The 16,377-nt window shown below is 37.6% G+C and overlaps 1 protein-coding gene across 1 annotated transcript in view; it reads left to right on the top strand.

The window, feature by feature from the left end:
• Positions 1-16,377, top strand: part of EML5 (EMAP like 5) — a gene marked incomplete at its 5' end in the record, with an annotated part of 169,981 nt that overhangs the window by 79,920 nt on the left and 73,684 nt on the right. The window contains 5 exons of the mRNA XM_034643052.1: positions 5,325-5,430; positions 7,217-7,310; positions 8,256-8,356; positions 13,766-13,968; positions 14,593-14,704. Of these exons, the coding sequence (XP_034498943.1) occupies positions 5,325-5,430; positions 7,217-7,310; positions 8,256-8,356; positions 13,766-13,968; positions 14,593-14,704 (616 nt within the window). The remainder of the gene's footprint in view (positions 1-5,324; positions 5,431-7,216; positions 7,311-8,255; positions 8,357-13,765; positions 13,969-14,592; positions 14,705-16,377) is intronic.

Raw genomic sequence — 16,377 nt, 5'->3', positions numbered from 1 at the left:
AGGAAGTTTAGGTTCAAAGAAATTATTTTATCAGAGATCTTTCAGCTAATAAATGGTAAAGCTTAAAGCTCCCTTTGGCTTTTTAAACGCTGTGGAAATATACCTTCTAGGGTATATTGAGCTGAGGCTGGGCAATTTGCTTTACTCTACAGGTTTCCTGAAAGGAGAGAAAACTCTTCCCTTTTTCTTTTCATCTTCTCTCCCTCTGTTTGTGCCTCCCTCTTGCTCTTTCTCTCTTTTTCTCCTTCCTTTCTTCCATTTCTTGAAATACATTCATAGAGTGCACGGTGTGTACCAGGAAATGTGTTGGGAATATAAAGATAAATAAGACATGTTCTTGCCATAGTAAGTATCCATATTATGCAGGGGAAGACATACATGCAAGAAAAATCATGCTACAAGGTTATAAGTATAGAGCAGGGCTTCTTAACCTTGGCACTACTGACATTTTGGGCTAGATAATTTTTTTTTAAAGATTTTATTTATTTATTGGTCAGAGAGAGAGCGTGCATAAGCAGGGGAAAGCAGGTGGAGGGAGAACCAGGCTCCCCACTGAGCAAGGAGCCCTATGCGGAACTTGATCCCAAGACCCTGGGATCATGACCTGAGCTGAAAGCAGCCGCTTAACCCACTGAGCCACCCAGGTATCTCTTGGGCCAGACAGCTCATTTTTGTGAGGGTAATTGCATTATTGTGTACAATGCAGTCCTGTGTATTGTATGTTTAGCAGCATCCCTGGCGTCTACTCACTAGATGTCAGTAACACTGTCCATCCAGTTGTGACAACCAAAAATGTCTTCACAGTGTCCAATGTTGCCTGGGAGGCAAAGATCGCCCCCTGCTGAGAACCACTAATGTAGAGATATGCATAAATTCCTTTTGCATTGTAACAAATGACTGATTAATTGTGCCAGATAGAATCAGGGAAACCCTCATGGAGTTGATGACAGTGAGCTGAGTAGTTTACCTGACTGGGGAGGTAGGAGAAAGTGTTCTAAGAGTGTTATTTGTAAATGTGGGGCAAAAATCCCACAAAACACAGCTTACTTAAAGAACCTTGAGTAGCCTAAAGTATTCAAATCTTAAGAGGCATGATGAAGAACTGATTAAAAGGGTTGGTGAGGGCCTCAGGGGCACCAGTTAGCCTTATCTTTAGTCTATAGAAAAGGTTCCTCTTAAAGTCCAATTATTTACCCATCTTGTTTGCCAAGGAGTTGGAACATTATTCTGATACTCCTCTAATGAAGGCTGTAAAAGAACTGGTCCTTTGCTGTCATCAGTCTGGAATGGAAGAGAATTCAGGCCAGATTAAATTAAAAGTCAGCATGCCCACAGGACACCCCCGGATACCGACTGCAGAGGAGGCAAAACTTTACCTCTAGACTTCCTAGGGTTTCAGCTGGGGCTCTTTAATAAAAACTCAAATTAACAAAAACAAAAAGTTTATTAACAGGTGTAGTGCACATCACGTTGGAGAAATCTAAACCCAAGTAACTGAAAATGGTGGCTTAGAATTTCAGCTTGTATAGAAAACAGAAAGACTGGTAGAGAAATGACAGGACAAAGGAAAGCAGTGTTAGACTTCCAAGGGCAGCACACTGAGAGAAGGTATATATAGGACAAAACTCCTAGAGTAAGGTTTCTTTGCAGATTCTTCTTACACTGTCTCTGGGCTGAGTCTGTCTCCAGTAAAAAGAATTTATATAATCAACAGGTTGTACACCTTAAACTTATGCAATGTTGTATGCCAATTATATCTCAATAAAGGTGAAAAAATTATATATATATTTATCTCCTGCCTTTACACAGAAAAGGAAGTGGGTGTTTTGGGGTTTGCTGCTGCTTTATTGCCTTCAGCTCAGATTAATTTTTATGTTGAAAAGTTGTTATTTTGGGGTGACACACTCTGGCTTCCTTCACCATCAAGCCATAGCTCTCTTGCTTCTGGCTTTGCTTACAACACTCTGCTTTAGGCACTGCAAGAGTCCAGGCCTTTCTCCCAGGGTACAGGCTTCTTTCAGTGTTTCCATTTCTTTTCTGTATTGTATTTCTATAATTATAGAGTTCTAAAATAAATTGAATATGTTTCTTAAAATGGTTCAAAATGAAAAAAATTATTAAAAGTATTTCCTAAGTATTTTATCTGAGGGCTTTGAAATTTAGATGACAGTTCTAAGTGGTGTTTTGTTTTATTTTTGGGGGGAACAAAGTATAAATAGTGCTCCTTTGTCATGAACTGTGATTGTAATTGGAGGTGAAAGAAGTTGAAAGAAGTTGCCTAGCAACTCGATTATCTTGACTGATTGTACCCTAATTAGAAAATTTTGTTTAATTCAGCAAATATCTTCCTATTTGAAAGCACTAAATGTTTTGTGTCTTAAGCTACGCATATCAGTGAGATCTTATGATAATTGTCTTTCTCTGAGTGACTTATTTTGCTTAGCATAATACCCTCTGGTTCCATCCACGTCATTGCAAATGGCATGATTTCAATTTTTGATGGCTGCGTAATATTCCTCTGTGTGTGTGTGTGCGCGCGCGTGCACACCACACCTTTTTTTATCCATTTCTCTGTCAGTGGACATCTGGGCCCTTTCCATAGTTTGGCTATTGTGGACATTGCTACTATAAACATTGGGTTGCAAGGCAGAGGACCATAGGGGAAGAAAGGGAAAAAATAAAACAATATGAAACCAGAGAGGGAGACAAACCATAAGATACTCCTAATCATTGGGAACAAACTGAGCATTGCTGGAGTGGAGGGATGGGGGAACTGGGTGATGGACATTAATGAAGGCATGTGATGTAATGAGCACTGGGTATTATATAAGACTGATGAGTCATAGACCTGTACCTCTGAAACCAGTAATACATTATATGTTAATTAATTGAATTAAAGTGGAAAAAAACCCCAGTGAATGTCATGGGGAAGCACAATTCAGATTGGCTGCCACTGTCAAGAGCTCACAATCTAGTGTGGGTTGGATGAATTACTGTATATATACAGTTCACTTAAAACTTACTAAAAACACACTCATTTAGGTATTTTATGGGTAGCTCAGATTCAGCATGTCCAAAATGGAGATAAATGAGATTAAGCTTTCCTTTCAAACCCGCTTATCCTTGTGTTTCCTACTGAGAACGTGACACTGTATTAACCTGGTTGCCTAAGCCCGAGAGTTTAACTTGTTCTCCCTCACACATTTTAGCCAGTCAGTCCCAGAGTTACATCCAAGATTTGCCCTGAATATAGTTCAGTTCTCTACCATGAATGTTTCTTTGCTTTGTTGTTTTATATTTATATCTTATCTCTGCTGGTAATTCTGTGCTTCATAATTTCTAATCTTATAACCAACCAGCTAGTCTTACATCTTCAGATTTTTCCCCCTAACAATTTCCCCAGTGCACTAATAATCTTCCTTTTCTTCTGTGTTTCTTAGTAGCTTTTAAGCTAATGAGTAAGCTCATTAGCGTGTAGTTCAAGACATTTAACCTAGGCCAATAGACTCTTCTTATCTCTTACCAGTTACCTCCTTATAAACTATGCTCCTGCCTTTTGAGCTATTTAGAATTTGTCCATGTGTAGTACTGCTTCACATCTTTTATATAGTTCGCTTCTCTGGAAAATTCTTACCCTCCTGTTCTGTTCAGCCCTCCAACTTTATTTAATTTTTACTCCTTTTAAGACTTAGGTTAAGTAACGTATCTGAAAACTTGCCTAACCTCTCCCTTCTCCCCTCATCCCTGACTGACATGCCCCAACTAGTCTCTGATAACACTCATTCTGTTATTACTTTTGCCAGCACTGAACATGGTGCTATCCAGGCTTCCCCACATAATAGCTGTGGGGAAATTACCTAGCCTCTCTGTGCCTGTTTCAAAATAAGGATACTGGGGCACCTGGGTGGCTCAGTCGGTTAAGGATCTGCCTTCAGTCAGGTCATGATCCTGGGGTTTGGGGATCAAGCCCTGTGTCGGGTTCTCTGCTCATCAGGGAGTCTGCTTCTCCCTCTCCTTCTGTACTCTCTCCCTCTTGCTCACTCTCAAATAAATAAAATCTTAAAAAAAAAAAATAAGAATACTATCAGTGCCTATCTCCTAGAATTGCTGTGATTTTTAAGGGAATCAGTCCTTGTAACAGTTTCTGGGACATAAGTCAGTTCTCCGTAAATGTTAGCCTTCATCGTTATCATCATCATTATTTCCATGTAAGTCTTAAATTCAGAAGAAGAGTTCAGTGGTTAGAGAGAAGAATTTGGGAGTCATTTGTTGATTTAACCTTTGAAACTGTAATTGAGATAACCCAAGGCAAAAATAAAATGTGGAATGAAAAGACTAGAGTTTTAAAGACAGAATCTTGGGGAAGTTTGTATTTAAGGTATAGGTGATGAAATTGCAAAGGAAACTCAGTAGTAAGAGTCTGGGGGATCAGAGAACCAGGAGACAATGGTACTGCAAAGTTCTCAAAAATACCACGCTCTGCAGAAGTTCAGTAGAAAACAGTCCTGGGGAACATTTGGCTGAAAAACCTAATGAAATGTTGGCTGATGGTGGTCTTGTTATTTGTTATGTCTTTATATAAAATCAGGGTCAAAATGAATAATAATTGTCAGCTCCATTCATTATTTTGGGAATTGTCTTTATAGGCAAAGCTATCTCTTCATACTCGTAAAGACAGTGATCACTTGAGTCTAAAGAAATAATTACAAATTATAGTTTATCTGTGCATTAGTGAACATATAACCCAAGTTAAGATAGTGTCCACAGTCTTATTTACCTGCTTGGTACTTTAACCCCTCTGTATCTCTGTTTATGCCATTATGCTAGTCTAGAATGTACTTGCTTTCTTCTCTTTTTATCTGAGACTGCACTTCTGAAGGCCCAGGTCAAGTGTCATCTTTTCCATTTCTATATAACCTTTTCATCTTCATTAAGCCTATGTTACCAGATATTCTAATTTAACTGATAATATCTTGTTTTCCTAATGAGTTTGCAAAAATTTTCCTGAATGTCTTATGCTCATTGTATCTAGCATGGGAACACAGCCAGTTATAGGCGCTCAGTAAGCATTATCTTTATTGATGATGTATTGGATCAGGTTTGAGAGTCACATAGCACATTCCTAGAAACACTGAGCCTAGCCTCATTAGCATTTCAAAAAATATAAGAAAGAAATGTCAGTCACACATATGATCTGCTTTGTATTTTTCATTTGATAAATGCCTAACAAATAAGACAGAGGCTGTAAAATCTCCTGTTTTATTTCCTTTTAATAGATATGAAAATAAATAATTGTATAACTTTTATAATTCTTTCTATTGTAGGTAGGTAGGGATCCCTCAATTCACATATGGGATACAGAGACTATTAAACCATTGTCAGTATTAAAGGGCTGCCACCAATTTGGTGTCTGTGCTGTTGATTTCTCAGGTAAGGATGTTTTTTGTCTCAATAAGAATGATCAAAATGCAGAGGTGATATATAGCATTATAGTCTAAATTGGTGTTACCTAAACTTGTCACATAGCTATGACCTTCACAATTGTTTTCAAATGCGCATACTATCATCCTCACCAATCAAGGCTGAGAGTGTGGGTTTGCTGGCTGGCTTATAATTTAATGAGTATTATTTTTTTTTTAAAGATTTTATTTATTTATTCGACAGAGATAGAGACAGCCAGCGAGAGAGGGAACACAAGCATGGGGAGTGGGAGAGGAAGAAGCAGGCTCATAGCAGAGGAGCCTGATGTGGGGCTCGATCCCATAACACTGGGATCACGCCCTGAGCCGAAGGCAGACGCTTAATCGCTGTGCCACCCAGGCGCCCCTGAAATATTTGTTCTATAGCATTTCTACGAAGTGACAATTCCAAGCTATCTTGTAAAAATAATTTCAAAACATTTTAGCTCTTTGCTATATATTTAAAAGTTTAGGGACGCCTTGGAAGCTCAGTCACTTAAGCATCTGACTTCAGCTCAGTTCGTGATCTCAGGATCCTGGGATCTAGCTCCACATCGGGCTCCATTCTCAGTGGGGAGCCTGCTTCTCCCTCTCCTTCTCCCCTAACTCGTGGGCGTGCACGCGCGCTCTCTCTCTCTCTCTGTCAATAGAATCTTTAAAAAGAGAAAAAAAAGTTTAAGAACTACTCATAGATCTATAATGAAAGCTAGGATGTGGATTGGGAAGAGGGGAGAAATACCAGTGATAGAGGATTTCATTTTAAGAAACAGTAAATTTGTAGGCTGGTGATGGGTAGTAAGGAGTGCATGGTGCGCTGGGTGTTATACACAACTAATGAATCATCAAACTTTACATCAAAAACCAGGGGTGTACTGTATGGTGACTAACATAATAAAAAAAATTATTATTAAAAAAAAAGATTTTGCCCCAACCAGCAAAAAAATAAATAAGATTGGATTTTGTTGTCTTAAAAAAAAAACAAAACAGTAAATTTCTACTTTCCACTGGTCTAACCGAAATGAGAGTCAATTATTGGGGGGAAGCATAGATATGCATTTAGGGGTCTGCTAAAAGTCAAGAAACAAGATTAATGGCAAACTAAAGGAGTCAACAAGAAAAATATCACCAGTAATGATAATGAAATAATTGAGGTTTGCAAAAAGTGGCAGAGTGGCAAATGTTTAACTGTAGTTTGGGCCTTTGCAACCTGTACACATGTGCACAGCTGTCAGCATGACTGACTTAGTCATTTGTCCAACACATTCATTACTTGTTTGTTAATAGTAAAAAATAATATAATTGACCTTCACTGAAAACAGCCCTGTTAATGACAATAGATGGTTGTAACCTACATCTTTTTTCATTCAATGAACTTTTCATAATCACTGAATCCTATATCACAGTAGAGTTCTTACAGTAAATTTAATTGAAGTAAATCTTCCCTTCTTTATTTCCTTTCCTTCTCATTTTAAAATCTCTTTTTTCCACTTACCTCCCTCGTTCCCTCCATTCTAATCTGGTATACAAATAAGGAAAACGAGGTCAAAGAAAATGTCAACAGTGTTTAGATGCGTTGAGAAATTATTCTTCCCCTGCTTACAAATTCTGGTTCTTTTTATAGCTATATGTGTGCATGCCTAACATTTAACATCATTTTATAAAATTTTAAATATGGTGCTGTGGTTTTAGAATATGTACTGAGTGGTTTTTATTTTCTGAATGTTAATGGTCAGTCTCTCTCTGATTAACTTTTATAGCGGATGGGAAACGTTTGGCTTCAGTTGGAATAGATGATAGCCACAGTATTGTGCTGTGGGACTGGAAGAAAGGAGAGAAACTTTCAATAGCAAGGTGGGGAAAAATCTTGATATCACATTGGCAAAATAATGAAATTACTAAAAATTTTTTCAATTAAAACAGTTTTGAAATCAAACAAACATGTAACCTTTTTTTAAATTGCTGCCATCTTTATTACCGTTGAATAAATAGTAAAATCATGGTAAAAAGACAAATGATTTAAGAATTCATTGGTAGGTTTATCCCTTGTGAACCTGCTTTTACTGTAATAAGACATTGGAAGTAGCTGTTATCTAAACTCTTCATTTATACGGAAAGTGAATTCTATGCGGTGAATTCTGTACAGTAAACTATGATGTAGCCATTGGAAGTGCTCAGATCGTATATTTGAGTGATAGATGATACGTACACATGTATATCACAAAGAAGCTATAGATTGTGTGTATTATCTGTCACATTTTCCATTTTCTAAATTTTCTACAATGAGCATATATTTTTATATTAAAAAATATTAAATGCTTTAAAGGAGGAAATAATCAAGTGTCAGATTATTTTTTTAACGTCCTATTCCTTAATGTGGGACATTAAAGCACTTTAAAAATAGAGCTAACTGCTTTTTTCAGTACATAGACAATGGCCAAATAGTTTAAGAGGAACTTTGTGTTTGGAGTGGCTATATTAAACTGTAACAAAGTATTATAAAATTTTTTTCCTTAACTGATTCATGCCACAGCTCCCTATGCACAGTACTGTAGTAGGTGCTATCCAAAAGAAGTTCAGTTCTCAGTGTTCCTGTTTGAAGATTACGCTGAGAAGAATTAAATTAAAATTATGACAAAATAACAGGTGTACAAATGCATGATTATATAGCCCAAATTTGAGAGGTAAGTGGGCGAAGGATTCAGTAATGGAGTAATCAAAATAGGGTATGGATTAGGAAAAAGATTATTAAGGGAGAGATTTATCTTTAGAGTTAAAACATTTTGGTTTATTTTTCAGAGGGAGTAAAGATAAGATTTTTGTTGTAAAGATGAACCCCTACGTGCCTGATAAATTAATTACAGCTGGAATTAAACATGTGAAATTTTGGCGTAGAGCAGGTAAGGAAGTGCATCTTTTTTTTACTCCTTTGAAAGGAATTATTACTTCTAAAAGCGATTTAGCTAAGTGCAATGCACTATCTTATATTGGATCCTGGGACAGAAAGGAGACATTAGGGGAAAACAGGTGGAATGAGTTCTGTTAATAGAAATGCATCAAACATGTTGGTTTCTTAGTCTGTAGTAATGTAGGATGTTAACATTGGGCGTAATTGGGCAAGAAGTATACAAGAATACTCTGTTACCTTTTCCTCTTTTATGAAAATCTAAAATTACCCCAAATACTAGTTTTTTCAAGTGATTCACAACTGTCTTGATATATTTTTAAACAAAGGTAAGATTGATTTTATTGTCATTTACNGCGTAATTGGGCAAGAAGTATACAAGAATACTCTGTTACCTTTTCCTCTTTTATGAAAATCTAAAATTACCCAAAATACTAGTTTTTTCAAGTGATTCACAACTGTCTTGATATATTTTAAACAAAGGTAAGATTGATTTTATTGTCATTTACTGACTACATTGATGTAGTATTCATATTTTCAAAGGGTTTAACTTGGGGCACCTGGGTGGCTCAGTCAGTTAAGTGTTTGCCTTCAACTCAGGTCATGGTCTTGGGGTCCTGAGATTGAGCCCTGCTCCAGGCTCCCTGCTCAGCGGGGAGTCTGCTTCTCCCTCCGCTTCTGCACACCCCCCCCAAGATCTCTCTCCCTCTCTCAGATAAATAAGTAAGATCTTTTTAAAAAAATTTGTTTAAATTATGAGATAAATCAACTAATGTCGAGACTCTTTTCTTCTTCTGTTAAAGACATGTTTTTTAGTATAAACCGAAAATGAAAAATTTTGTAAAAATTCTTTATATGATATAAAATGATACAGAAACGGAATGTTGTTTTACTTTAGTCATTTGTAACTATAGATTAGGAGCTGTGGCAGAAGTACATATTTTAAGATAAAAAAAAGTCTCTTTTCTAAATAAAATAGTAGTACACTCATAAATGCCACCAGTTTGATATCAAAGTCTCAGCATACTTAAACCTTTCAGATAAAATACACAAATATAGGAAGAAGTAAAACATAGATAAGAAAACAGTAGTTTTAGTGAAGACATTTCCCAAGTTCAAGTTAGTTTCAAATTGTAAACTACATAAAACATGAATTGATTTTCACACTTGGATTTAATACTTTATCACGAACTCATCAGGTCATAGTGTATATACGTTTACAAAGTAAAAAAGTATTTTCACATTTTTATTCCCATATATTTAAATAAAATTTTAGAATACCGTATTTATTTAGAATTGCAAATACCAAGCAAGTAATGCTTATTATATTTGTCTTGAAAAAAACCAAAAACCCCATAAATTTCTTTGAAATAAGAGACAAAGAAAGTAAATAGTCTTAGAATGAAGAGATTTGCAATTGAATGACTTTTTTCCTTGAGTTTGATTAGTCATATAGTAGACCTGAAACTGAACCATAAGGATAAATGTTAAAACTTTGATGTGCCTTTCAACCTTCCTCACTTTTGGGGTCCTGATCCACAGAGTTCACTAGCCAAGTGAGAAATAAGTAACCACTTTATTCATCTGAGTAACTGCTGTCTAAACCTCTAAATGCATAACTTTATGTAAATTAAGTAAAGATGGCTTAAGCCTAAGGCTAAAAGGGAGCTTCTAACTCCTGTCTCAGAACTAGACTTTGAGAATTCCAGCTCATAAATTATTAAGATGTCCTCTAAGAAATTTGAACTGTATTCCATGGTTGGTAGGGGCAGGCAGCCACTGAAAGTTTTTGAGTGCAGTGATGACAGGACCTGGAACAATATGAGTATATTATGCCGTGTCTATCAAAAAACCCAATTGANATGGTTGGTAGGGGCAGGCAGCCACTGAAAGTTTTTGAGTGCAGTGATGACAGGACCTGGAACAATATGAGTATATTATGCCGTGTCTATCAAAAAACCCAATTGATTTTTAAACCGGAAGTGGCAAACTCTTTCTGTTAATGATGAGACAGCAAATATTTCAGACTTCCCAGGCCCAAGGACACAATAAAAAATATTATGTAAGTACTTACAGAACAAGAGTGAAAACTGCCCTGCTTTATACCCAGTTGCCATTAACTGAAGACTGTCTCCAAGATCAACTTGCTGCAGCGAAAGGGACTGGCAATTTGGGCTGGAGGAACCATAGTCATGCCCCATGACACATAGGTCCTAGTGTGTTCTTCTCCCAGAGAGCCCTACCTTCTCACTTTGGGCAGCTAGCCAGAGTTAAGGCAACCCCTGGACTGTAATTCCACTGCTAGGTGCTCAGCATTTGCCATTAGCAAAGTCCTCAACTTGTAGATTGCAACTAGCTTGGACCCTGGGCAGCTGCTAGCTGGCAGCCAAATGTCAGAGAGGCAGGCTCTGGGAGTAGAGAAGGAAACAGGCACGGCTTCTGTAGCTCACAGTGCCAACCTGTGGGCTCTGTACAAAAACATGTGGTGGCAGGGCTTGGCCCACAGCCTGTACGTAGTTTGCCTTTCCTGCTCCAGTTAGTCTGTGCTCTAGTGAAAGCCAGTTCCTTCAGTTGTGTTCTAGATCCTTTCTCTTCTCATCTGCTCAAGAACATCAGTTCAGTTCTTCTCTCCTTCCTCCCCTACATCATCACTTTTCCCTCTTTACTTACTCTTAACATACAGCGTACAAGTATGGGGTTATTTCTCCATCTTAAGTAAATAAAACCGAACGAAAACCCTCCTTCAACTCTACCCTCAAGTTGCTGATCAGTTTCTTGTATATGTACTGTACCTTTAGACTGTTGTTTACATGTTCATTTTGCAATTTATCTTCTCCTTCTTTCTCTGGAGAGAAGTCTAACTTGTTTGTTTGTTTTTTCCTCATTACTCTACTTAGTTACCCTTACAAGTTCATGAACTACTCTGGCTGCTATGTTAAGAAAAGACGGGTGTCTGGGTGGCTCTCTGTCAGTTAAGCGTCTGACTCTTGATTTCGGCTCGGGTCATGATCTCAGGGTTGTGAGATGGAGCCTCATGTCAGACTCTGCACTCAGCGTGGAGTCTGCTTGAGATTCTTTCCCTCTCCCTCTGCCCCTCCTCCTGTTCGTGCTCTCTCTCTAAAGTAAATAAATAAAATCTTTTAAAAAAAGAAGACAGTCTTGTGCATACATTTGGAATGTGATCACTTTTCATCATATTCCATGCTACCACCCTGGTCCATGCCACTCTTATCATTTGCCCAAATGATTGAAATACCCATCACATCTCTTCTTCCTTACCATTCTTTGATTTACTGTCAACCCAGAAATCTGAATGAACCTATTAATACATGATCTGCCAGATTTTATTCCACTAACCACTTCCCATCTCATGCAGAGTAAAAGTTAAATCCTTAGGATGGCCTGTAATACTGCCTTTGACCTCTGTGGCCTCATCTCCCATTACTTCCTCCCTTATTTTCTTTGCTGCACCATACTACCTTTGAAACTGTTCCTTGAAGGTTCTTGTCACATTCCTGTGCTAGGGGCCCTTGCTGATCCCTCTGCCTTGAACAGGGAACAGAGCAGGGAATTTTGTTGTCTGTTTTGTTTGTAGCTTTACCCCCAGTGCCTTGAATAATGCCTGGCATATATATTTCTTGAATAAAAGAATGAATGAGTTCAATTGGGAAAAAAATGGGCAAAAGATATCAATAGGTAATGAATGGCCAATAAAAATAGGAAAATATGACAAAGCTCATTAATAATCAGAGAAAGGCACATTAAAACCACAATAAAATTCAGTTGGTATTTCATTTCCCCCAGTCTGACAATACCAAGTGTTACTGAAAGGTGGGAAGCAGGAACTCCTTTCACTATTAATGGGAGTGTAAGTTGGTGTATCAACTTTGTAGAACTTTGTGTCATCAACAGATGATACCTTTCATCTATATGCTTTCCCTTTTGCGCATACCCTGTGGTCATTCCTAGGCATTCCTAGAGAATCTCTTGCACTTGTTTAGAAGAGACCTTTACAGGAATGTTTACAGCAGCACTGTTTCAATAGCAATACTTGGAGACAACTTAAGTGCCCATTAATAGGAAAATGAACAGACTGTTATGTTCACATAAGGGGATGTTTATATAGTTATGAAAATGCATATTCTGGAAGTACAAATCAACATATATAAAATTCCATAATGGATTATTGGTGATAAAAGCAAGTTGCAAAGGAATGCGGTTGACCCTTGAACAGGACAGGGAGTTAGGGCGCTGACCCCCTGCACAGTCAAAAATCAACTTATAACTTTTTAAAAATATTTTTATTTGAGAGAGAGCGAGAGAGCATGCACAAGCAGGGGAAGGGCCAGAGGAAAAGGGAGAAGCAGACTTCCCGCTGAGTAGGGAGCCAGCCCGATGCGGGCCTTGATCCCAGGACCCTGGGATCATGACCTGAGCTGAAGGCAGACGTGCAACTGAGTGAGCCACCCAGATACCCCAAAAATCTGTATAACTTTTTTTTAAATTTAATTTATTTATTTGACAGAGAGAGGGCACACAAGCAGGGGGAGTGGCAGAGGGAGAGGGAGAAGCAGGCTCGCCGCTGAGCAGAGAGCCCGAGGTAGGGCTTGATCCCAGGACCCTGGGATTGTGATCTGAGCCGAAGGCAGACGCTTAACCTCCTGAGCCACCCAAGCGCTCCTGCATATAACTTTTGACTCCCCAAATACTTCTAATAGTCTACTGTTGACCCAAAGCCTTACCAATGACATAAACAATTAACACACATTTTGTAAGCTTATATGTATTGTATAGTATAATCTTACAATAAACTATAGCAAAGAAAATATTAAAATCATAAGGTAGAGAAAATACATTTATAGTACTGTATCTATTGAATAATGTGTAAAAATGGACTTGTGTGCAGTTCAAACCAATGTTCAGGGTCAACTGTATATACAGGATTGTATTTATAGAAAATCTTAAAACATGAAAAATATGACATTGTGTAAGAATTTATAAATAAGTAGTAAAATTTATTAATGCATGAAAGTAATTAATATCACATTCAGAATAGTAAGGGGTGAAGAAGGGAGATGGGATGGGTATCATGCTTTGGTTGTTTTAGTGATTTTGTGTAGGTTGAGAGGGGAATGTATAAATTCAAATAAAATTTTCAAATTCAAAATAAAAATTTTGAAGAACAATCAAAAGTGCTGAGGATTGATCAAAACCAACTTAGTGTACGTGTTTTTATCCAAAGAGCTGTGGCCTAAAAGCTGCCATGGATATGGCTGTCCCAGCCAGGCAAGTCACTGATTGAGATACCTGTATTTTTCTTTTAAAGTCTCCTTAGTGTTACTTGTCACTTTAGAATTTTATACATTTTAAAAGTGGTACGTCCGTGATACTTTTTATGAACCAGGAGGAGGACTGATTGGAAGAAAAGGCTATGTGGGCACACTGGGGAAAAATGACACAATGATGTGTGCAGTGTATGGATGGACGGAAGAGATGGCTTTTTCTGGAACATCCACAGGAGATGTGTGTATCTGGAGAGATGTCTTTCTTGTGAAAACGGTTAAAGCACATGATGGGCCAGTGTTTAGTATGCATGCATTGGAAAAAGTAAGTATTCTAAAGATACTTTTAAGTTAAACATAATTTGATCATGGATTGTAGAGCATTTTCACAAGTAAGGGAATGTTGTCTTTCTGCTTAGTTGAGCCATCCATTAATAATCTGTGAACCAGAGTCTTCCTACCTTCTTTTATTCCTCTTTCAAACTCCTGAACACAGTGAAATGGGTCTGCTATTTAAAAAGAAAAGTTTAACTTAATATTTATTAATCTCTTTCTATGTGTTAACAATTGTTTAAGTGCTTTATTGTCATCAGATCTTGTGAAGTAACTACTGTCGTGATCCTCTGTTTTTGAAGGATGGGATTAAGAAATGTCCAAGAAAAAATATGTATCTTGCTGAAAGTGTTAGAGCTACCTTACGGTTGCAGATCACAAACCTTGTTCTTAAAGTTCTGTCCTAAACGTAGATTGTTTAGTGTCCCTGTAAATATTTTTGCAGATTCCGTGTTGAAATAGTAAAAAAAAAAAAATTGATTCTTATGCTAATTTGTTCACAAGCTGTAACTTCTAGCTGTTAATGTTTTTTCCTCTAGAATTTTTCAACATAAGGAAGGTTATTATTTTTAAAAATATTTAGATCTTTATTAACTTGAAGCTTTTACTTTCAAAGGGCTTCGTAACTGGAGGAAAAGATGGTGTAGTAGCTCTTTGGGATGACTCCTTTGAAAGATGTCTCAAGACCTATGCTATAAAAAGAGCCGCGTTGGCACCAGGATCTAAAGGTGATTTGAGGGGCGCCTGGGTGGCTCAGTTGGTTAAGCATCTGCCTTCAGGTCAAGTCATGATCCCAGGATCCTGGGATCATGCCCCACGTCAAGCTCTCTGCTCAGTGAGGAGTCTGTTTTTTCTTCTCCCTCTGCCTGCTGCTCTGCTTACTTATGCTCTCATTCTCTGTCAAATAAATAAAAAGTTTAAAAAAATAATAAAATAAAGGTCATGTGAGATTTAATTTCCTTTGTAGGATAAAAGATTAATTGTTCATTAGCATGTGTGGTCACTGAGGTGGAGCACATGGAATACATTTTTCCTTCTTTACTAGATAGGCATCAGAATTTAATGGGAGAAGACATTTAATGGGAGAAGCTCCAAACTAGAGCCACGATCCTTGCTGTCCTTTCAAAAATCTATTTTCTTTAATATAGATGGTAAAATATTAACCAAGTACAAGATTATTCATGGTAATTTTGATCATTTTTGATGTTTCAAAGAAAACTGCCACATGAGCATCACACCNGCATGTGTGGTCACTGAGGTGGAGCACATGGAATACATTTTTCCTTCTTTACTAGATAGGCATCAGAATTTAATGGGAGAAGACATTTAATGGGAGAAGCTCCAAACTAGAGCCACGATCCTTGCTGTCCTTTCAAAAATCTATTTTCTTTAATATAGATGGTAAAATATTAACCAAGTACAAGATTATTCATGGTAATTTTGATCATTTTTGATGTTTCAAAGAAAACTGCCACATGAGCATCACACTTACCACCAGTCAAGAATTTGTTTTTAAGCTTGACATTNCTTACCACCAGTCAAGAATTTGTTTTTAAGCTTGACATTCTGTTTCACATTCATGTTTTGTTAACCTTGCCTATTTATCCTTGCATGCCCTTCCTTTTGCCCTTTCTCAGTTTATTAAGGCACTACATCACACTCTTTCTGACCTCCAGGCCTTTATGTATGCTATTACTTTGCCTAGAATTTGCCCTTTCTCCTCCTTCCTGCCTCCTCCAATTACCTGACCTCAGAGGCATATTTTTCACATCTCAATAGGGTGATTTCTTCCACTTCCATCGCCCCTCCACCCCCTCAAAAAAGGGAAAATTCCCTTACAATTACCCCTGTTTCAATACACTCCTCACAGAGGATCTGTTTTCTTCACTGTATACTCTGTAAGGGCAGAAGCTGGTTGTTATGTTTACCAGTTATATCTCTGAAGCCTTCCTAGGACACAGTACACATAAATGAATCAATCTTAAGTTGAATTGAATTAAGATTACTACCAGAATATTGTAGGTGCTCTAAGAAGTTAAGGAAGTGAATGAGGAGGGGCAAATATAAGAGGAAAAGAGACAGTCATCAGAATAATAGTAAAAGGGGTGCCTGGATGGCTCAGTCATTAAGCATCTGCCTTCAGCTCAGGGTGTGATCCCAGGGTCCTGGGATCAAGCCCCTCATTGGGCTCCCTGCTCTGCTGGGAGCCTGCTTCTTCCTTTCCCACTCCCCTTTGCTTATGTTCCCTCTCTCGCTGGCTGTCTCTCCCTGTCAAATAAATAAATAAAATCTTTAAAAAAAAAAAAAAAGAATAGTAGTAAAGGATCTAGGATGATAGAGAATTATAGTATGAGGTGATTGTTTTGAGATTAATAAATTGAGTGGTTTGGGAAAATGCAGT

Source organism: Ailuropoda melanoleuca, chromosome 14, assembly GCF_002007445.2.
Source record: "Ailuropoda melanoleuca isolate Jingjing chromosome 14, ASM200744v2, whole genome shotgun sequence".
Taxonomy (NCBI): Eukaryota; Metazoa; Chordata; class Mammalia; order Carnivora; family Ursidae; genus Ailuropoda; species Ailuropoda melanoleuca.
Note: the sequence above shows the minus strand (reverse complement) of the source record. Positions and strands in the feature narration are given on the sequence as shown.